Genomic DNA, 24,183 nt, shown 5'->3' with positions numbered 1-24,183 from the left:
TAATTTGGACCCCGTCTGGAAAGCTACGTGGATCTGAGGGATTTTACATAGCAAAGAATATAACTGCATTTCTGTTTTTCTGATCTAAAAGAAACCTCTGGGGCGCCTGGGTGGCTCAGTTGGTTAAGCATCAGACTTGGTTTTGGCTCAGGTCGTGATCTAAGGGTCATGAGATCCAGCCCCACATTGGGCTCTGCACTGGGCGTGGAGCCTGTTTGAAGAGGCTCTTCTTCTGCCCCTCCTCCCCCAACTCACGGATGCTCTAAAATAAATAAATCATTAAAAAAATAATAAAATCCTGATGACAAATTGGAGAAGGACTAGTATAGGGCAGGGCTGGAGGCTCAATGGGGAATTAGGTTGGCGCATGGTCCAGTGGGAGGTAATGTGGACTGAGAGCATGTCCAAGATAATCGGAAAAATGGGAAGATCTCGGGCATTTATGGGATAGCACAGTGATGAGCTCCATGGCTAGGCTTGGGCTGGGGGGAGACAGTAGAGCCAGGAAAGGTGGCCAGAGGCCCCAGAAGCTCTCTCAACATGGCTGTGGAACACAGAATTCCTCATCCAAAGTGAGAAAGTGGTGGCCTGCACAGGAGTTCATAAGCATCCTGAAGTCGGGGATCAGTCACAGCTTTGGGAAGTCAGGCAGTGCCACATGTCCAGAATCTTAGAGAATGCCCGCCTCGTGGGCAATGAGCAACAAGGCTCACCGGCCCGCCACCAGCAAGATGATCTGCTAGGCAGGCCTGCAAGCCGCCAGGCCACTCATTAATCCAGGTTCATCCCACTCAGGGGCTTAATTATTCTGAACAGTTACTCATCAAGGACTTGACTAATGACAGCACAATTATGCGCCCCGTGGGCAGGAACACAGCCACCCCTGTCCGGGGCTGAGAGATGAAGACAGAGTGAATAAGCTCATGTTGCCAATAACAGGCCAGGAAACAGCAATGTTTATAACAGGGACCTGGGTAGCTGGATATCTACAGTAGCTGGAAAGTAGCTTTTGGTGTGGGTGGGGTGGGAGGGGTGGGGAGCGCTCTAGCTGCAAAGGGCAGGGGGGTGATGTCACTTTGGCGGCATGGTCAGCCATGTCTGGAAGCAGGTGGATGGCACAGCTGGTCAGCACCCTTGGCTTCAGAAAAGGCAGAGGGGACAGGCAAGGGCATAAGCCTGACACTCCAGCTCTTTCCCAATCACTTGTTCTGAGTGGGTGGTGGGCCCCACACTGCATGAAGGCAGACTTCCTTTAGATCCTCACTCCCGATGACTCCTGCTCCCCCTGCCCGTAACCACTAGGGTGCCCTACACGCTCCCTGAAAATCCCACAGTCTTAAGGAAGCAGCTTCACCTCCTTAGCCCTCTGATCCCAAGTTAATGAGCAAAAAAGAAAATGTTTTGCACAAAGGTATTTCCTGCAGTGGAAGTTCTTCAGGAAAAGAAGGATCAAAAAATAGATAACAAGTCCAAGAGGAAAGAGCTATGTAAATTTAATTCACTACCCTGCATATCATGCAGCCAATTTAAAATAAGATTTAAAACGTTAAAATAATGTAAAGGTGCTTATGGTGTAATGTTAAATTCAAAATCAAGATATACATTTCTTTGTGTAACAGGAGTATAGGTATGTAAATACGCATAAAATATCAAACTTAAAAAAAAACATTTTGTTGATGGTCCCATGGTGGATTGTGTTTTTCTCATCATTTCTCTAGTTTCTAAATTTTCTATAGTGCAATGCTATTACTATTATAATGAGGGGGGAAAAATCCAACTCATCCTTTTTCAAAGAAAGTTGCAAAAACATAAATTGGCCAATGGGACCCAGGAAGCTCAGCAAGAAGGTCTAGAGAGACATTTAGGCGAGAATTTACGTGAGCAAATCTAAGATAAGACCACTTAGAAAGAAAAATCATTATTTAATCCAAATAATTGGGAAGAATATCTTGGGGTTCATGATTTATTCATGCCTATATGATTGGATTTAAAAAGAATCAGAGAGGTTAAACTCTTGCTAATCATAGCACTTATGAGTTTATATGAGAATGATGATTTCCCTTGGAAATATATTGGAAGGCGAGCAAGAGCATAATTAGGATCACTCAACAGATGGGGGCACAGAAGCACAGGGAAGCAGCAGGAATTTACCAGGAAAGAGCAGCACTGAGGGAGAACCAGGAGCCACAGGAGCCAGAGAGCTCCCTGAGCCACCAAGAGCAGAGGACAGCCTTCCCTGCCTGCTCACTGCTGGTTCCAACTGCTGTTCTATCTCTCTGCGCTCTCATCACCCATTTCTCCATCTCCTTCACTCAACTTTGAGTTCCACAGTACAGACCGTTGCTCATTTGACTTTGCATCCTCAGCAAACACAGTACCTTGCTAAATATTTGTGCAACAAAGGCCCATGCAAAAATCATTCCATGGCCACATTTCCAATGCAAGAATGCTAATTTGGAAGCTTCTGCTGAGTGTTGATTTTGTGGAACAGGGAAGAGACGCTATTTTGCAAAAAGGAGACACTCTTTCCATCAGGTTGTGCTATTTTCATGCTGACACTGCATACCAGGAGCTTGACTGAAATCATATTTAGCCTAGAGATGTGAGGGCTGGAGAGGAATTTACGGTTTCAAAGCTCAAAGCAATCACTGGGCTCCCTTCTCTTCCAAGCCACATGCTAGACAATAAAGCTACAGTAATAATACATGACACATGCTCCAGAGACCAGGAAGGTGAGGAATATTCCAGTAGAAGCTGCCACCATTTTATATCATTGCGGAGAGAACAAGTGGGACAAACAGGGTTAAACTGAAACAGAGAAAACTGGGTCCACAGACCAGATGGGAAGGGACCAGTGTGGGCCTGCCGTGAAATCTACAAGAACCAGACACTTTATTGGGCTAGGGTGGTTTTAAAACAGGGATACTCAATCCTGGCTTCCAAGTCATCTTTTTAAAAAGTATCAAAGCCTGAGTCCCTCTCCAGATCCTCTAACCTAAGTGTCTGGGGGTGGCCTGAGCATCAGTATGTTCTAGAAGCACGCCTGCCGATGCTGACAGGTAGTCATGGTTGAAAACTGCCCTCTTGGGACTGGAGGGTAAGATCTCCCTGAAAATATGCACATTTCTCTTTCTTCTTCCTTCACCTACATCCTGAACCTCCTTTAACAGAAGTTGAGAGCTTGACGGACAACATAAAGTTATTCCTGCCCTCAGATGACACAGAAAGCAAGGTAAATTTGAAGTAAATTTGAAACTAACTGCCCTTCACCAGAAAAACAAAAATAAAAATGAAAACAGCAACTCTCTTTTATGAGCTCCATTATCTGTTCTTTTATAAACATCATCTAAATCAGATTTATAGAGCCATCAAAGGAGACTGGCATTATTATACCCATTTTATAGATGAGTTAATTGAGGATCGGATGAGTTATGACCTTTGCCCAGTGTGGCCACAGGTACTAAACTACAGGTCACGTCAGACGCCTTTGGTGCCAAACCCTGCAATCCTCCCAGGGGAGTCTGGGTTTCCTGAGAAATGCTGCTTGGGTGCCTTTTCTACAGAACCAAACCCTGAGAACTGAAAATAAACAAAATAATAAATTCTAAACTGAGCCAACTAACAGAACATTAGTATGCATCCTAATTTTGTATTCATTAATTTACACATGTTTTATTTTTCCCTATATCCCTGCTTAAAAAAAAAATACAGCAAGAAGTTGGCCATCATATAGTAGAAATGCAAGCAAGCCCCCAGTTCCATAACAGAACAAAAGATGAAATGTGTTTTCCAGGGAGTAACAGAAGATTCTGTTTTCTCTGGCTGCCTCACACCAACCTACTAATTACAGTACACCAATCTCTTAATTGCAACAGTATCAAAGAATTTTAATCCCTTAAAGAATCCAGTCTCCACCAACCATGCTCATCTCCTTTAAGACAAAATGAAAGACAGGAACTGTTGTGATTTTTCCCTAGACTACAAAAAAATTCAGGGAAAAAAAAAAAAGAAATTCCAATTAAACATTATGATGAGGCTGTAAAAGTACTGGGTACTTTTCTGACTTTTACATGGGAGTGACCCTGACAAAAACAGGATTCTCCTGGTTCCAGAAATACCCCTGTGTTGCTGACTGTGGACGCTGACTGTCTGCCTGAGGAATGAATGAATGAAGTCTCCTTCACTACTTGGGAAGGGAATGGACCCACTTTGGGACAGGAGGAGTGAGAAAGATAGGAAGAATGGAAGAGATGTGGAGAGCACAGAGCCCTAGCTGACCCCTTCAGATGACAGGTTTCCTGGGACAGCTTGAATCATACAGTGATTCTAATAGAAAATATTAATAATACCATTTATGAACCAGCTATGAACATGGCTATGAAACCAATGGGACAAGGAAGAGGTTTCTAAGTTAGGTACAACAAAAGGCCTTGGCTGTTGGTTAGCCCACATCTTTAGTCCATTAAGAGGAATACCGCTAGCAAGGAAAGTGAAGGCTACAGGAGGGACCAACTAAGTCACACTCGGCTGCAATGCCCTGGTCCAGACAGCAGAATGCGTCCCATCAACATCAAGGTGAGATCTCTCAATGTTGCCTGGGTATAGGGGTCTTCAATTTAAAACCAAAACAAGGAACAGAAAACCAACCAATTGATCAATCAGCAAAAATCAGAAGTGGCCACAGGTTTGAGAAGACCACATGACTTCTTCTGGGTTCAAAATTCAAGATATCATACACAGGTGTACATGAGCAGATGGACAGAAGCAAGATAGTGTGGTTGTGTGTTTGTGATTTTGTACTTAATGTACTTAATGGACTTAATAAATGAAATCTACAATTGTATATTTAAAGATAATTTGCATAATCCTTCTTATCTACCCAGAGCTTCATATTTTTAGAAACTGTTTCTCTTTTAATTTGATGGAACCATCCCTGTTTCCAGCAGAGCATAAAGCATAAAGACGAACTCATTATCTGTTAGTAAAATCAAACGGATTTGAGCTGGAGCTGCAGTGTGCACGCAAATAACATTCGTGAGCTTAACAAACACACGGTAAAATGGCCAAACACTGTTCTGTGCTCGTCGCATACATTAACTAGTGCAGTCTACACAGCAGCCTACAAGGCAGGCTCTGGGACCCTGGTCTCGCTGATGAGGAAACTGAGGCCTAAAGTTCAGCATCTTACTTGAGGTCACACAGTGGATAAGTAGATAAAAAGTAACCTGAGCCTCTCCCTCCTCACTCACCTCTGCCTTCTGCCTACTACCTACGGTGTAGAGATAGGATCCTGGCTTGAACTCTCCCAAACGAACCATGGCTCCCCAAACTTTCATTTGTGGTACCACTAAATTGAGCGAATACCACCCCGTTTTTTTTTAATCAGAATTTTTCAAAATTAATTGTAATGTACCATGAATTGGCAATCATGACTCACGGTAGACAAGTAACTAACTGATTCCATATAAAGGCATCTCAAAGATTCAGTTGCTGCAGCCCATTAATTATTTCATTTGGTTTCTGACAATGAACTTGCAGAGAACAGGGATTATTTTTTTTCCCCCAATGAATCAGGTAGTTCTGAAATCATCACATTTCCTGGCTTTTCCCAAACAGTCTTGATACATTAGCATATACACATACATTAGCAATCACACAGTCCTAGAAATTTCAGTATTTCGGGGTCTAAATTCATCATCCGGACAGAAAGAAACAAAAATCCTTTGCCCGACCACGTACTTTGATCACATTTTTAAATATGGTTACCATGGAAACACAGAGATCACTAGCCTTGACCTGGCTCTCACACACAGGAAAGTCACGGAAGGAAACATACAATAGTAGCGCAAGGTGGAAAAGACGAGAATTTTTCAGGGTAGGAACTGAAACAGCAACCTCTTAGAACTACAGATCAAAACTGCATTTTTAATGAATGTGTTTATACACACACACACAAATCCAACATTCATCATCCTGTGGATCATGACCACCACACCCTCTGCTGAAATTGCTTCTCACCCAGAGAAGACACAGATGTCCTGTGCCATGCTGATCTGTGTCCCTTTTCTGCTGAGCTGGGGCCTGGCTGCTACCCAGTGCCCATTTCTCAGGGTATTTTGCTTACGGTATTCTTTGGTATTATTACATATTATAATGAGTAGATGGACTGAACCTCAGTTACGGCTCCTGTTCATTCATGTGTCATGTATAGCTTCCATGTAGGACATTTCAGGCTCAGTTGGTTTAGAAGTAAATGCCATGTTTGACTCTTTTAACTCCTCAAAATAAAAACCTTTTAAAAAAACATATTCAGGGAAAACAAGCTGTGAACCTGGGTCAATTTGCATTATATTGGAACATCTTAAAAAAAAAAAAAACTTCAGATTTTCTCACTTGGGTTATTAGGGTGTGAAAGTTTTTTTAGCATCTTTTTAAGAGTGCAACAAGCCAATCAATGACTACATCACAGTATTTATAAGGTCTCAATAAAAACAAAAGCATGCTCACAAGTCCAAAGATTAGCCACCCAAACTCTGAAAGGAATTTTTTTTTGGGGGGGGGGGCAATATAATTGTATTGAGGACACTGCATTTTCTACTCTCAAGATAGTGCTTATAAAGTACAATGTTATTTCCTTTCCTCACACACATAATCCATGTTCACATACCAAGAATGTCCCATTTTTTACTATAGCAGCTCAACTTTAAAACTGCCATGGGAACTTATTACAAATTTGGGTCCTTTGTTGTTTTGTGCAGAATAATGTTAAATATTAAATCCAGAGTCTTGAATCTCCTATTGCATTTGAAAGGTAAGATCAGGTAAAATTTAAATCAAACGGGCATTCAGCTGGTACCTTCTTTTTTTTAGGAATGGTAAAACTTAGTGACCTAAAGGTAACAGAATCTGGGGTCCTTACTGCACCTGGAGAAACAAGTTGGTGGTTAAGGACCTGCTTTCAGGACTTGGGTCCTGGCCTCATTCTGGACTTCTGCAAGATTACCCTCCACTGGCAGGAGGGAGGGGAGGAGAGAAGGGAACCAGCTTCTTTCAAAATAATCTTAAAAACCCAAGACATGTGGTACTTAGACAAGTTCTCCTGGGTCCCTTTGCAAACACTGCTCTAGAGGTCAAGGGTGACATGAAGGAAGATGGGACATGGAGCTAATCAGGCTCAAAGAACCATTTCTATTCTACAGGCTTGCTTGCTCTCTCTTTACTTTTATGTATTCGTTTTTCTTTTAAGATTTTCCCGTTCACAAAATCTATAAAGAGCTTAGCAAACTCAACACCCAAAGAACAAATAATCCAATCAAGAAATGGGTAGAGGACATGAACAGACATTTCTGCAAAGAAGACATCCAGACGGCCAACAGACACATGAAAAAGTGCTCCACATCACTCAGCATCAGGGAAATACAAATCAAAACCACAATGAGATCCCAGCTCACAGCAGTCAAAAAGGCTAAAATTAACCAATCAGGTAACGGCAGATGCTGGCGAGGATGTGGAGAAAGGAGAACCCTCCTACACTGTTGGTGGGAATGAATGCAAGCTGGTGCAGCCACTCTGGAAAACAGCATGGAGGTTCCTCAAAAAGTTGAAAATAGAGCTACCTTATGACCCAGCAATCGCACTACTGGGTATTTACCCTAAAGATACAAATGTAGTGATCCGAAGGGGCACGTGTACCCAAACATTTATAGCAGCAATGCCTACAATAGCCAAACTATGGAAAGAACCTAGATGTCCATCAACAGATGAATGGATAAAGAAGATGTGGTGTATATATATACAATGGAATACTATGCAGCCATCAAAAGAAATGAAATCTTGCCATTTTCGATGACGTGGATGAAACTAGAGGGTATTATGCTTAGCGAAATAAGTCAATTGGAGAAAGACAACTATCATATATCTCCCTGATATGAGGAAGGGGAGATGCAACGTGGGGTGGTTGGGGGTAGGAAAAGAATAAATGAAACAAGATGGGATCGGGAGGGAGACAAACCATAAGTGACTCTTAATCTCACAAAACAAACTGAGGGTTGCTGGGGGGAAGGGTAGGGAGAGGGTGGTGGGGTTATGGACATTGGGGAGGGTACTTTTACCCCTGGGGCTAATAATACATTATATGTTTATAAAAAAAAATAAAAAATAAAAAAATAAGAATTTTAAAATACAAAAAAAAAAATAAAGAAAGAAAAAAAGATTTTCCCGTTCATCCTAGTGGAACGGATTCAACTCTGCTAGGATCACAGCACCATGAGGGAAGGGATCTCAATCTTGTCCCCTGCTGTACCCCATACACTCTCAACAGGGCCTGCACAGAGGGACCTCAGCAACACCTGATTGCTTGCTTTCATCATTTGGCCCTTGACAGGGTCAAATGTGATCATGTAAAATACTATGAAGGCATGAATAGAATTCTTGCAAATACGTTATTAATCTAAGAACCGCCCTTTCATTTACACTTTATGTCTCAAAGCTAATGCTGGCCTGACTCGCCAGAGCGCAAACCTGTTTGTAGACTCTAATTTCCCCGTGGGGCTTGTAAGTTCTAGAAGCCTGGCGCCCACATAAAATGCTAACACTTCTGTGGGACGGAGGCAGGCAGGGCAGACATTCTAATTTGTATCCTCTCGGTTTCTGTTGTTTTCCCCTCGCTTTTTAAAAAAATGGAAGTAGAGTTGGTGAATCACATTCGCTTCAGCTGTGCAACGTGGGGCTTCAACAATTCACACATTGGACAGTAGATACCGTAAGTCTAGAACCATCCTTCACCACACAACGCAATTGTTACGATGTTACGGACTATAGTCCCGCCGCTGTACTCTATACCCCCATGACGTCCTCATTTTATAACTGCGAGTCTCTAGCTTTAGTCCCCTCCCCCTCCTTTGCCCATCCCCCACCTTAAAGCCCACAGTCCAGACCTGGTGCTCGAAGGCGGAGACAGCATCATCACTCTGCCAACAACGGACCAGACTGGAGGACGAAGAGAACCCCCACCATGGTACTCAGCACGGACAAGCCGCAGGGATGGAAGAACTGTCCCCCAGATCGCTCTCACAGCGGGTTTAAATCCACTTAACGTGGGAGCAAGTGAAGCCCCTCGCTCCTTCCGTCTGCGCATGCGGAGCCCGCCTCGTCTGCGCATGCGGAGCCCGCCTCGTCTGCGCATGCGGAGCTCTCCTCGTGCAGACTCGGGCAATTACACTCGCACCTGCAGAAACCGACTGCTTTGAACCTGCAAGGCGCCGGGTGCTGTGAGAGGTCCGAGAAGTCCGAGGGGCAGCCAAGAGGCGTCTCCTCGGAGAGAGCCCTAGGGCCCTACCAGAAGACCTCAGTTCTAGCCGGGCTCCTTCCTGCAGGGGTGGGTGTGAGCTCAATCACAGCCAGGTTATTGGCAGTAAATTGAAAAATTCCATTGTGGCCAGGAGGCAGGTTGTTGGAGTGACCCGAACGAAGCTTCCAGGCGCAGTCTTCTTTCCACAAGAGTAATGCCCACCTGAAGCCACGCGACCTACAGATATTCTCTTCTTGACCGAACTCCAGCCAGGCTCCCTCTGAGCCCTCTTCTTCCCCTGGGCTCGACCTTGCTTTGTAAAAACTGTGGGCTCTCAGCACAAAGGATCTCATCCATCCGCCCAGAGGTCCCTCCCCTCCCTCATTTAAAAGGCCTGAACAAAATGCTAACAGTTTTTAACAGCTCAAGGCCACGCCCCAGGATGACCCCGCCCCCTTAAGGTGCCCACTTCAGAAAGCTCAAAAAGGCCCAAAAGAAGTTGCTGTTTGTTCCCGCCAACACCTGACCAGAGGGCCTCTGTCTCCCAGTCTCGGTGGGAGGCGAGGAACCTAACTTTGATAAGCACCAGTTAGCAAACCCCAGATGGGCTTCCTATGGACCAACCCCCCTCCCCACTTTTTATAAACCTCTACTTCCCTGGTCCAGTTTAAGCCCCTGCTGTCCCCCACCCCATTCCCTCATTCTCCCTAAAAAAATGTTCCATCATCTGTGTACAAATCTGAGTTCTGAAGTTCAGTTCACTCGGGCCCTCTTCCTTTTTGCGAAAATACATCCCGTTTCAAATCTGTCCTTAGAACGTTAACCAGTGTCTGGCTCTGTTTTGTTGGACACAATCCATTCGAGTATTGGGCAAATATCTCCTGAGCACCTAGGACGCACCCAGCGTCACACCTGGCACTGTTATTCAAAGCAGACCCAGACCCTCATTCATGCTCCCTGGGCAGAACAGAATTCTGACCATGAACTAGGACCCAGCCTTTCTGTGGCCCATCTTCTACCCCATAGCGTGAGTGCCGAGGAGGGCTGGCTGGCCTTATGGCCAAAAGGGGTAGTTCAGAACATTTCAGACATTTCTGAGCATAGGAATCAGCTTGGGATCTCATTGAAATGGAGATCCTGAATCAGGTGGGGCTGGGGTGAATCCTGCATTTCTCATAAGGTTCCAGGGAATAAAGATGCTTCTGGTCCCAGGGCCAAACTTTGAGTGGCAAGAGTTTGGCCCACCCCTGAAGGATTAGGGTAAAAGCAAGGAGAGGCCAGAAGTCCTCAGGTCGCTTTTGAGACTGATGTCCATCTATACCCTTCATCCAGGGACTCTACTTCTCCGTAAAGCCATGTGAGCGCCCCTGTTCCACTGGTTTGAACTACCATGCCGCAGTCCCCAGAGCCACCTGCTTGGACTACCAGATGCTTCGCTTACTGACTCAGTCCCAGAATCAACCTGAATCCTGCAAATGGATTTAATGGCTGCCCTGAGCAATACTGTAGGTTCCCCGGGAACCCCCAAGCTACATCAACTCCCAGTCTAGACTGATTACAGAAATCCTGGAAGCGAACCGAGATTGAGGGCAGAGTCAGAGAGAAATAGTAGTCACTGGGAAAAATAAAGCCTGTTAGCAAAGATCACTTTGTAGCTGGGGAGAAAAATCCATCATTCCGGGGGCACCGCATTTCAGAAAAGAGTTCTACTGGGTCACCAAGTCCAAGAGTAAATGCCAATCTTCCCCCTGTGTGTTTGGCACCCCACAGCTCTTCAGGGATGCCCATGAGGTTGACAGCCTGGGGTCCACACAGCATGGACACCTGTGCAGGTCTAGGCCCCAGCATAGGGCACGGTTCAGTGAGTCAAACCAAAGCTTGCAGTTCTTGCTAAATTCGGTGGAATGAGCTGGTCTTGTCCCGGACAAAGGAAAGACAACTTGAACTACCTCCCACTTACACCATCAAAACTGCGATGATAAACTGTTTTGAGTTTGCTGCCAACAATCTCCCTTTCCTGAACTGGCGTGCTTCTCCTAGACTCTCTTGCCCCTCCCCTGGACATGGGATGCTGACCTTGTGAACTTGCTCTGGCTAACAGAATGCGGCCAAAGTCATATTCTAGGAGCCCAGGAATTCAGAGGTCCTGCAGTTTTCACTCTTATCCTCTTGGGATCCAGCAGCCCGCTAGAAAGCCAGGGTTAGCTTATTGAGTGATGAGTGTCCACTTGGGGTGAACGAGAGCTGGCCAGTCCCCAGAGAGCCAGCCCAGACTCAGCCACTATCCCAGCCAAACACAACCGCATGAGTGGTCTCAGCCAATACCTACTGGGGCACAAACTGTGTGTCCTGCTCACGGAATCATAAGAAATAATACTCGGTAAGTTTTGGAGTTGCTCGTCTTGCCACAGCGGATTAAGGAAACATATCTAGTGTAGCAAAAACATAAGCCACATGACACAGTCTTTGGGATTGGGTGATTGTGGATGCTGGAATCTCATTCCCACTCAAGGCTGGAGGAACAGGAAAGAAATGGATCTGGAGCCTCGAGGGAGTGAGAGTGGACTACCTGGCAACATTGCCACCTGCTCTAAAGCAGAAAACAGCAAGGGTGTCTAATGGGTTTGGGGACCTGGCTAAGAGGATTGTTCAGGCAGGTTATCAAAGTGTTAGTGGTCTATGGTAAGAAGCACTGTTCTGTTTTCATGCAGAAGTATGAGAAAATGTCGAGAATCTAGAAGACTCTCCCGATTCAACAAAATACTCTCCAAGGAAGAAAGAGCCTCAGGGTAAAGACAAAATGACAGTGGTGGCAGAAAGATTCTTTGTCAAGGTTTCAGAAAGACTGAAAATGGTGGGTGGTTCACAGGCCCCCTTGGCCAGATGAAGAGCTCCCAGAAACTTTATAAGGGGCAGGTCCTAAAGCATCCTGAATCACAGTCCAAAGCAGAGGACACCCACTGCCAAGAGTTTGGGGTCAGGGTTTTTGCTACCAGAGTGGTTTATGACTGGATACAAATTAAGTCTACAAAGGCTGAAGGGATTGTACCATTTTGTTTAAAAAAAAAAAAAAAAAGGACAGAGCTGCTTTAAAATGAACAGAGGTCCTCTGGGGCCTCAGTTTCTACCAGCAGGAAGCCAGCTAAGACAGTCAGAAGCAAACACGGGCTATTTCTTATGGAAAAGAAAGAACAACACAGAGGGGAGCAAAGAGCTTCACAGATTAGGAAAGCACCCCCAGGGAGCAGAACTAGATCCTAGACCAGCAGCATTCCCAGTTCTCTGAGCTTGGAATCCTGGCGTGCTGGGCTGGGCTGGATTTCAAAACTGCTATGGGCTCAGGACTGGTCTGTGCTCTCCATCCCCACCCCCACCACTTAAACCAAAGTGTGTACTATGGTTATCTTAACCTGCCTCCCCGTTAGAGGTCTGTGTGTGTTAGAGGTGTGTGTGTTGGGAGACATAGGACTTGTCTTCTAATTCACAGGTTTCTAAATCAAGAAAAGCCCCTACGAGGAGGCTCAACCCGATTCAGACCTGGTGCAGAGGAGGAGTCCCTGAACTTTGAGCCTTTGCTGTAATGGGGGAGGGCGGTGAGGATTGCATTTAGTAAGTGGAAGAGATCTGGATTGCGATGGCCAGAGTGGACTATGGCATATAATTTCCAAAGAGGCCTTCCAGCAACTCTTCTTACTCCTGTATAGATGCTACTCCTCCCACCTTGAATCATGACCTGTTTCGAGCAATAGAATGGGATAGAAGCAGCTGTGATCCCAGAGCCCACATCTTAAAAGGCCTCATACTTTCTGCTTTGGGCCTTTTACAATATAACCACTCCCTTAAAGCACCCCAAGTTCAGGCTTGCTTATGGAATGATGAGAGACATATGCAGAGAGAGGTCCGGGTGGCCCCCAGACCTTCCATCCTGCCCCAAACAGCACGATGTGGATCCAAGATGAGTTCTCTCTGCTGAACGCCACCCAGAATCATGATCCCACTACATTTTGGAATGATCTATGCAGCAGCAAACACCTGACCTACCTGCATAAACAGGGAAGGGAGAAAAGTGCAGAACACAATTAGTAAATTTATTTTCTTCTTCAGTATGGCCTTTGTGAGTTTTGGTGTTTTTTTTTTAAAACCTATTTTCTAATTTCCTTTGATTTTAAAATAGTACAACTGAATGAAAGGTTTGAAAGCACCAATGAGGTAGTGATTATAGGCTTAGTGCCAACACATTTTATATACGGTGACAGAACTGATTTTCTCCGTGACCCAGACAGGACATGTATGTGCAGACCAGTGCTGGAAAACTTGGGTAGAAGAGCCTGGGTAGCTTAACGTTCTTGTGATCATACCAGCACAAATTACAAGAAACCAAACAAAAAACTGCTAAAGAGAACCAGGATCCCTTTCCTATCTCCAGGACACTTCTTTCAGAAATCATTTAGATCATTTCAGCAGACTTCTCAAGGCTGTTCTTGGAATTAACACATTTCTCTCTCTTCACTCAAATGGGACAGAGCCAAGAATATACAAGTATAATGGGAAGTTCGATTCCACTATTAAAAAAAAAAAAAAGTTGGCTCTGGGTCCTCCAGGTGAAATATTAACCACATAAATGCCTCGGCAAGCAGGCATGGGGTTCATGCCATGAGCATGCAGATGGAGCAAAGCAGAATTCCGGGCGTGCTGTCAACGGATACCATGGTGTGAACAGCGTCCCCTACAATGATCCAAACCAACAGAGAGCCTAGAGTATGCACAGACGAAACATGAGTTTGCCCTTGAAAACCTGGTGTTCTAGCAGGAGCTGAGCAGACACGTGATCAACGAAGGCACATACACATGAACGCGATGATGTACGGGTACCGTGGGTGGGGGAGGTAGACTGAAAAAGAGACCTTGAACTGGAGAAGTGAAGGCAAGAAACAGGAAGGCGCGGGAGATGCACGTAAGTAAAATCATCACACACAGAGAGGATGCAGCTTACCTGACATGCTGATGGATGACTGTGGTTGAGATCCCAATGGGAAGACACTATGTCAACAGACTTTTGGGCCATGTTGAGTAAGTTCATCCAGCCTTGGAAAAGTGATAAGTGAAATGGTGCATTTTCTGAATAGTTAAGGCCTTCAGGAATATTTTCCACCAGGGCAATTCTTAGAAAAGATTTTGAAAAACAAACAAACAAAATCTAGTCAAATTTGAAGCCACAGATCTTTATACATGCATACAGAGACATCTGGAACATACTCTACTTTTTTCGAATAGACACGTTCCTCATTATTTACATTTTCTGCCAGAGGCCTCCTACATGTCCCCTCTGCTAAACTTCCCAACTGTGAGGATTTAGATGCTCTGGTTTTCTCCAGGTTTTGCTCATATTTCAGAAAATCACTGCATATGTCCTAAAGTCCAGTTTCTGACTAGCTTTGAAAAAAATTCAGAGCTTCCTACACAAGCAACTTCCTCTAGTAATATATTCCTTTTTTTCCTATAGCCATGCAATTCTTACATACAAGAGCACTTCTGCGAGCTACTTTCGGCCATAAGTTACATTTCGCATACCTCATTTCTAGGACAAGGTTGGGCGTATATAGAACTAATTTTGAAACTGAAATATTATGAGTTTTTACTACTGGAAAATAAAAATAATACATACTATTATTATTGCTTAGTATCTACTGATGCTTCCCAGCCCCAAAGCATAAAATGATATGAGGAAACATTCAAAACCTGCCTGTGGGAGGATTTTAACAAAGTGGGTGATAAGGAATGGATAAAATAATCACAATAATCAAAACTTAAATAAGATACAACAAAAGCGTCCCAATAAATGTGTTTTGTCCTTTGATACTCTCGTGCATATTAACAATACATCCACTGTCCTGTTTCTGGTCAGTATGCAGGTGAAGACAGTGTGGTTTTCACTCCTGAGTTAGCCAGGGGACACATAATATTTAAATAAAGGACTGAACTATTTTTCCCCCCATTTCAGAAATGGAAATTATCCTGCAACTCTTGATGGAAAACTGCACACCTGTAAATGCTCCCAGTATAGAGATCTGTTTCATTCGTGGCTATGCCTCCACTGTGATGGGAACATAATCAGGGCTCAAGAAATTCCTAAAGAATGAATTTCAACTTCCAACAGGGAACCTGGCACTCCTCACTAAAACCGTTAGCTGTTTCTCCTAATGAGACTTGTCCCATTTAGCAATTTTAGAAACAAAAGCAATAGTCTTAGAAAAAAAAAAAAAATTTTTTTTTAGTTCTTGTGCATTTGATGACTATCACAACTAGAATGGGGTTGGGTGTGTGACCCGGAGACTTCCACGATTTGGGGTTCCCAATCATCCCGCTGCCATCCGCAATCAAATTTAACGTTTGTTGAGGTCTGATAAGCAGAGGTCAGGCAGCATGGAAATGACTGTGACAAATATCCCTAGTCCTCTGGAATTTACAATCTGGAGAGCGAGCCTATCTCATACATAATAATTCAAACGGGAGGCAGGCTCTATGCAGCAGTGAAACAGGAGTAGGAAGTTTAATTAGATAATGCATCATCCAAAGTACGACTGTGCACAGGTAGGAAGGAGAGATTAATTCTGGTTGAGGCTTGGGGGCATGGGAAATTGGAGGAGGGACTTGAAATGTGTCTGTAGATGAGCTGGAGAGGACAGGTCTAGGTAGAGGAAGGAGCCTGCCAAACTGGATCCTTGGATATTTCTGAGGTGAGCCTAGGAGAGGTGAGGCAGGAGGGACAGGAGCTTGTCTTGGCAGAAAGGACAGACGGCATCAGGAGAGCCCACACCCTAGCTTGGGCTTCTCTTTGGTGCGTTTGGGAGCAGCCGAGTACACCCGGGGTTCACCTGCAGGCCCACTGCCTGCCACCGAAGAAGGAAAAGGAGACCCGGAAGTGAAAAGCCGGTAGAGCGTAGACATGGCTGAGCCACCTCAGGAAGGTAAATGAGAAATCTGAATTCAGTCAGTGGGAATAAGAAGAGGCGTGAAGTCAATGCGGTTTTAGGAACCGAATCTGAAAAGATTCAGTGTTTGATGGGCTTGATGAAAAGGTGAAGGACGAACAGGCAGGAGCCAAGGGTGACTGAGATTTTCCTGTAGGGTTGACACATGGTCTCTTAAGGGGGCGACCATAACCATCTTCCACGGTCTCCTTACCGGATTCTGGCCCCTCCCAACTGTGGTCCATACGGTACTCGGGGTAATCATTTAACAATGTAAACCTTACATTGGTTACAAACCTTACACCCCAGTGTCCCTAGGGTGATGCCCACCCCAGCCCCCGAAGATGGTTGGCAAGTGTTTACAACCAGTCCAGTCCTGCCTCCTCTTAGCCTCACTGAACTCAAATGCCCTCTTTCAACTTTACACCAAAGCCACACCAGACACTTCACGCAGATCTTCCCAGTCACCACCCCCATGCTGCTGTGTCTCCACTAACCAACACGGTCCTGATTTAAATATTACTTCTTCTGAGAGACTTCCCTACCCGCACCCTCTCCACCCCCCCAACTAGGCTAGTTCTCCCTTATGACCAAGCCTTGCATGACCGGCTATTCCCGCTCCAACCTATTCCCTCTTGAAATTACTTGTTCAAGGCTGACTTTCCCTGATAGATGGCGGGGTGCAGGAAGGCACTGGCTCAGTATTGTAGCCCTAGTGCCTAACCTAACCTAACCTATTGCTCAGGGCACAGGAAGTAACCAAAGAATCTCTGCTGAGTGTCCCTGAAATCGGAACAACTGGAAGGATGGGGGTGTGGGGCGGATCCATTGAAAAGGACAAGGAACATGGGAAGGAGGCAGATCAAATAGACCAAGGATCGGGAGAGATCATCAGGGGGAAAAAATGAAGAGAGAAAGCCCAAAGCCTAACATGGGGAGTATTTCTCCGTTGGTAGAGAGCGAAACGGACAGGGATTCAGAAGGGACCAACACAGAGGCAGGAAAGCAAGAGACGTCCAGGAGGATTCAGCGTTTGAGAAGCCAAGAAAAGACGAGGTTAAAAAAGGTGGAGGGGGTGGCTCAGTGGGTTAAACCCTCTGCCTTCGGCTCGGGTCATGATCTCGGGGTCCTGGGATCGAGCCCCACGTCGGGCTCTCTGCTCAGCAGGGAGCCTGCTTCCCTCTCTCTCTGCCTGCCTCTCTGCCTACCTGTGATCTCTGTCTGTCAAATAAATAAATAAAATCTTAAAAAAAAAAAAAAAAGGTGGAGGGAGGGGATTTTTTTTTTTATTCTTTTTTTTTAAGATTTTTTATTTATTTGTCAGAGAGAGAGAGAGCGAGCACAGGCAGACAGAATGGCAGGCAGAGGCAGAGGGAGAAGCAGGCTCCCCGCCGAGCAAGGAGCCCGATGTGGGACTCGATCCCAGGACGCTGGGATCATGACCTGAGCCGAAGGCAGCTGCTTAACCAACTGAGCCACCCAGGCGTCCCGGATTTTTTTTTTTTAAGTCTACTTCACAACCTTTGACAGAGGCTGATGTTTGGTATTTTTAACCTCTATCCACATTTAAAGCCCAATTATCTGTTTTAACTGAAGCATGAGGGAAAGAACCCCCAGATAATGAGCAGTTTCAGCCTCCTCTATAACCAGATGATATGTTTTTTTAAAAGGTTCATCCATTTATTTTAGAGAGAGAAGGAGCAGGGGGAAGGGCAGAGGAAGAGGGAGAGACTCCTCAAATGGACTCCACACTAAGCGCGGAGCCCACCGCGGGTTTCAGTCCCAGAACCCTGAGATCATGACCTCAGCAGCAGCCAAGATCCGGATGCTCAACGGACTGAGCCACCCAGGTGCCCCTAGAGACTATATTTAGAAATCAAACCAGAGAGAATCCCTCCAACAAACAAAACCAAATCAGAATAGCTGCTGATAAAGAGAATCGACTCGTTTGGATTTCACTTCAGGGCGACAGGGAAGCTCAGGAAGACAAGAGAAGACCCAAGAAGCCCAGACAAACGGAACAGATGGGATGAGGATGTGGGGGAAGTGCCCACCTGTCTGTCACTGGCTCTTCGCCATCCCTTTCCTCGAGGCACACCCTGCGGCACCTGGCAGGCAGACAAACAAGGATTTCCAGTCTCTTCTAGAAATCTTCAGACCAGGTGTTCTTACCCTTGGATCCACGGATAAGAGTCACAGGACTCTGTGAGCCTGATCTTTAGTCTCCTTGCTCTCTAACTGAAATACAACATTCCCCCCAGTTACGAAGACAGGCAAAACCCCACAGGAATACTAGAAGCACTTAGGAGTCCGTCCCCAGGGACAATCAGCTGCCCACAGTACGGCTGCCACGGACATCTCAGCACTGCTTTGAAATTCTGGGGGTTGTCAGATCTCGTTGTTTCATGAAGAGGTAGTGCACGATATACCTTCCTCCTCCACAGATTTTTCAAAAATATTTTGATAACTTTATTTCAGTGTTATTGGTTGCCATCCTATGTGTTTAATTCATGCATTTAAAAACACTGTTCAGGGCACCAGGCTGGCTGAGTTGGTAGAGCGGGTGACTCTTGATCTCAGGGTTGTAGGTTCAAGTCCTATGTTGGGTGTGGGGATTACTTAGAAAACTTTTAAAAAATTCATTAATTAATTAAAAAATAAAAACATTATTCAAAGCAGGGTTCATCAGAGCCCTATACCCTCATCAGGCTGCCCCTGAACGCAAAGGTCTGTGGCACGGAAGGGTTAGAGAGCATTTCCCGGCCTGAAAACGCATGTGGGATTGTATAACATTTCTGCACATAAGAGACTCTGTTTAGGGATGCCTGGGTGGCTCAGTCAGTTAAGCAGCTGCCTTCAGTTCAGGTCATGATCTCAGGGTTCTGGGACGGAGTCCTACATCAGGCTCCCTGCTCAGCAGGAGTCTGCTTCTCCCTCTCCCTCTGCTCCTCCCCGCTGCTCATGTGCACACACACACTCTCTCAAATAAATAAATAAAATCTTAAAAAAAAAAAAAGAAGATTCCATTGCAAAGTTCCATTTACCTCTCCAACTAACCCTTGAAATGAGCCATAGCCAGCAACCGTTTTACGAACGGTTGCTCATAAAATTTCAATGGAGCAACTGACATTTGGATCACACAGGGACAGTGAAATTAATTAATATGTGTCAGGGACATTCATTTGAAAGTACCAATAAAATCATTAATAAGCTAAGAACCCAAAACAGCTCAATGGGTCAGCACCAAATTAATGGCATTTTTTTTCTTTTTTATCTAAATAATGGAATTAATCCCTCCTTCTTTCTCATAAAAACCTCTTGCTTTCCCCACATGGTCATGATACTTTTCTGGATTCCTCCAGAATCTCTGAAATCCTGAGATCCCCCAGGAAAAGCCTTTGTTCTTCTTCACCCTCTCATTTTCCTTGGCCGACGTGCATCATCTACTCTTTCCTCTAATAAGATATTTCCCCCGTTACTCAAGCCTTCGAAGTGGGTAGGATTACCAAGAGAGATTTCCAAGAGAAGAGAATTGGGACAAAGCCAGTTACGAGAAACCTCTGATCACTTGCGCCTGGTAGAGAAAGTGGGCCAAGGGAGGAAGACAGAAGAAAGGCCTGGAAAGACTGAGGGGAGGAGGAGGAAAATGGCCTAGAAGCCAAGGAAACCCAAATGTATCATCATTATTTGTTTCTTACTATCAAAGTCAACTACAATTTCATACTAAGAATAAAAATAGAGACACCAGCCCAGGTCTGCAGACACACTGGTGCATGGGTAACAAATTCCAGGGAAAGCCACTGCACAAGGACCCTGCTCACCTCCTCACTTCTCCCCTCCACAAGACCTGGGGACCGTGATGGTTCCTCTGTGACACAGCATTGGTCTCCCACGCCCGGCTAGAAGCCGCCTCCAGAAATCGGCTTTAAAAGGACTACTTTCTGCGGCCTATCATTTTATTCCCTTTAATGGCCAACAGCTGGCTATTCTCCAGGGCCTTGATCTAATTAGCACACATACAGAATTCATTTCTGTGCACTGACAGCCCTCCCATCCTCCTCCTTGGCAAGCAAGGCGACAAGGAGGCAGACCTCATTAAAATTCACCTCTGGGCAAATCCCTGGAATGCCTGCTTTCACCCTCTGTAACAGAACTATGCCTAAAGGCTGTAACGGGGTTCTTGACGCCTAACAACAAGGGGGAAAGTTGAATATACAAAGACACAACCCAGCAAAAACCTTTTTGTGCCTCTTTTTATGGTACTTTGAGATAAACTACAAATGATTTGAACTGTGAGTCCAGGGAGCTCGAGTAGAATAAACACATTTTCAAAAGTGCATTTTACATTGTTAATAGATTTTAAAATAGAACTCTAGATGTTCTTATTAATAGTATGGATGTATTCTCCAAACTTAATGCAATCATCAAAATTTCTCTTTCGATCCAGAAACATATTTTACTTTCTTAAAGAACTACCTACAGTTTCCCTCCACTAAGCTACTAAAAAATATAGTCCCTGCCTTTGCAAGTTTTAAAACATGGTGTGTGTATGCTAGCAAATGAAAGGATGTTTATAAATACATTTTCACCCTTGATTTTGGAAATATTACAGAGAAATATTTAAGGGGAAAGGATTCATTATAAGGTAGACAAAATCCAGCTCTGCCCGTTATTAGCTGTGTGACGTTAGACAAATGATTAACCTCTTCAAATCGGTTTCCATTTTTGAAAAAAAAAGTTACTATGAGGATTACAGGAGATGATCTCTGTCAAGTGCTTTTCTCAGAGCTGGCTTCATAGGAAGCACTAAATTAAAGATATTTTTTCAAGTAACTGATAGTCTGAAAACTTATTTAATTAATTAAAAATTTCTTGAGGTTCTCAAACTGATAAAACACAGTAATTAGGAAGAGTCTACATATATTGGCTCCAAGGAGGCTTGTAAACTAGGACCTATGTGACATTTTCAGAGTGAATCTATTTTCATTGCCTGCTGCAATGGAGCTCTTAGTAGGACTTGATTATATACATAGGGGCATGGCTGGTCAATTCCGTGACTTTCACTGCATACCTGTTAGCTTTCTGATGGCGTTAATTGATGAAACTGAATAGAGAGCCTTTGTTCATCAATACAATTAGATGGGGACTCAAAGTAAAAGGATGCAGATTTTGTTCCCTCATTTAGGGTCACCTGGCTGTAAGTAAAGCCCAGGACAGACAAGGCAGAAGTTGACCTTCCCAAAGACAGTAGGGTGTCTGGCATCGATGGCCACCTCTGGACATGAAAATAATTGATACGGACCTCTGTCAGTCTGCTCTAATGCAGGCTGAGACATAGGTTTCATTTTTTTTCCAAGAATTTGGGTCGTGGTGAGTTTACTTGTGAAAGATAGCAGTAAAAACATTAGTGAGGTCTGGCAGGCTAACAGCGTCCTGATAATTCTTGATCCGGCATAGGGATTAACACTGTTGAATATTAAAGTAATCTGTAAAGTAATTGTTAATTGTTTTAATAATTTTAGGCCAACTTTTTATTCTGAAAAAAATCTCAAATCCACAGAAAAGTTGCTAGAAGAGTACGGAGTGACTGAATATATTCATTGCAAAAAAGTTACGTATATATAGGTAATATTACACACACACACACACACGCATACATTTTAGAAAACCATTTGAGAATAAGCTGTAGACATCAGGATAATTTATCTCTGAATCTGCAGCGTGTATTTCTAACAAGGAAGCCATGTTTTTAAATTAATGAAAACAATGATCGCACAGGAAATTTAACATTGATACACAGCTATTACCAATATTCAAATTTTCTCAGGTGTCCCAATAAGGTCCTTTATCCCAGTTTCTTTTCTTTCTTTCCTTTTTTATTCCTTTTTTTTTTTTTTTTTAAGGATCCAAGATCCATTTAATAATGTTCACTCAGTGCATTTAGCTGTCAGGTCTCTTGAGCCTAGGAGAATTCCTTAGCCTTTTTTGTTTTTTTTTTTTTAGTTTTGCTTGTTTTCCTTAAGGTTGCTAATTTAGAAGAGCCCAAGCCTGTTATTTTGCTAAATACACCTGTATTTTATTTCCTTGACTGTTGCCTCATGATTAGCTTTAGGTTAAATATTTTTGGCAGGAACACTACCTACGTAACATGTCCTTCCAAGTGCATCGTAAGAGGCGACACTGATACCGGGTTGTCTCTCTACTGGAGATGCTAAGTTTCGTCCCTTGGGGAAGGAAGTGTTTGCCAGATTTCTCCAAAAAACACTACCTTTCTTCCCTCTATAAGTAATAAGTAAATGTTACAGAGGAACCTGAAAATATCCTATCACCCAACATTTCACTCACTGATCTGCCATCCATCCACTTCTGATTCTTGACTGAACCGATCTTGTTGACAATTTTCTATCATCAATGCTCTATTTATTATTTGGTGTTATTCTGCCAGGAAAAGCTTTTCCTTCTCCTATCACCCTTTAAAAAATGTTTTTTTAATGTTTCATTAGTGTGGACTCATGGATTCACTTTTTAATTTAAAGTATAGTTCTCTATTCTGTCATTATTCCTTGTGCTGCTCACACTGTTGCAAGTACTGCCAGTAGAGGCTCCTGTGAATTCTCTCCTGTGTTTTTTGAGGTCTCTTTCAGTTTTTGAATACTTCCATATTTTTTGTCACTAAATATTTCATTCGCATTAACCTTTAAATTGACTTCTGAAGAAATAGCAGCAGAGAACACGATAGTGAGTTTGAGTAGGCAACAGCAGATCCCTGTTTCCATAAATCTAGAAAGTTCTGATGACAGCCTCATTAATTCCAGGCCTATAGCGGTATTAAGTGAAGAGCAACTAAAGCTTTCTCCCTCTAAAAGAGAGAGGTAATAGGGCAGTAGAGGAAGAATTATAATTGTAGCAATTATTCTTTGTCTGCATATCACAGTTCACAAGTACTTTCACACTTAACCTTACACATCACCATCAGTGAACAAGGGAGGTTCTAGCCAGGTGTCATCTGGCTAGATGGAATGCTAGAGAGCTGGGATGTAAATTCAGGTATGCCTGAGCTCATGTGCATTTCACACCAGATTAGGTACTGGGCTTATCCCAGAAGGTTTGCACAGCACACCCTGGGTCTCTGGCGGGGTGAGGGTGGAAGTAGACTCACATCAGACAACAGAGGCCGCCACCCTAGAGGAGAATGTCAGTTTGGGTCCCAGTCCCAATCTTGTCCAGAGAAGAGGGGAAGATAGGAGTGACAGCTTCCCCACGCCCCCTCCTTGTTTTACACTCCACCCTGTCAGTCCACCTAGACCAGACAATCTAGTGACAGGAAGGCACATTTTCCTTGGTTCACTATTTCCAGATTCGGGCCCAGAAAGGAAAAAAGAATAAAGGGGGAAAGAAGCACAGGAAGGATGAAGGTAAAAAAAGAAAGCGAGAGGACTTTTGGGGAAGATGATGGAGCAGGAGGACCCTAAGCTCACCTTGTCCCGTGAATACAAGATACCACTCCTATCAGTGTAAATAACCCAGAAAATAAGCCGAAAACTGCCAGAATGAATTCCACAACTAAAGGCGAGAAGAGACCACATGGAAGAGGGTAAGAAGGACAGAGACGCAGTGGGGAGCTAAACGGACAGCAGGACCATCTGTGGGAGGGAGGGACCTGCAGGTGCAGATGGGGTGAGCAACAGACCCTCAGTCAGGGAGCCTGCAGGGGAAGACAAATCCTTATAAACATTTGGCTCTGAAAATCAGAGGAGCTGAATTCCTTGAGTTCTTACAACCATCAGGTCTTCAAACCTGGAACTTTAATAATCCAGCTGGCTTGATTTGGGGAGAGCCAGGAGGATGAGAGGAAGCTGAGTCCCCACCCTTAAAGAGACAGCCAAAAAACCCCAGCCCCACAGAGAAGCAATGGTTTGAAAA

At 44.3% G+C, this 24,183-nt stretch overlaps 1 protein-coding gene across 6 annotated transcripts in view; it reads right to left on the bottom strand.

Annotated features, from left to right (window-relative positions):
• The window catches only part of PLD5 (phospholipase D family member 5), a 375,019-nt gene that overhangs the window by 171,679 nt on the left and 179,157 nt on the right, over positions 1-24,183 (bottom strand). For 4 of the 6 annotated variants that reach the window (XM_032862919.1, XM_032862918.1, XM_032862920.1 and 1 more), the window contains one exon: positions 14,283-14,451. In XM_032862919.1, coding sequence (XP_032718810.1) covers positions 14,283-14,451 — 169 coding nt within the window. Of the gene's footprint in view, positions 1-8,936; positions 8,971-14,282; positions 14,452-24,183 lie in introns of those variants that run through there. The other 2 variants (XM_032862923.1, XM_032862922.1) reach the window with 2 other exon arrangements.

The sequence above is a fragment of the Lontra canadensis genome, unplaced genomic scaffold (genome assembly GCF_010015895.1).
Source record: "Lontra canadensis isolate GAN:19392208 unplaced genomic scaffold, GSC_riverotter_1.0 scaffold24, whole genome shotgun sequence".
Lineage (NCBI taxonomy): Eukaryota > Metazoa > Chordata > Mammalia > Carnivora > Mustelidae > Lontra > Lontra canadensis.
Note: the sequence above shows the minus strand (reverse complement) of the source record. Positions and strands in the feature narration are given on the sequence as shown.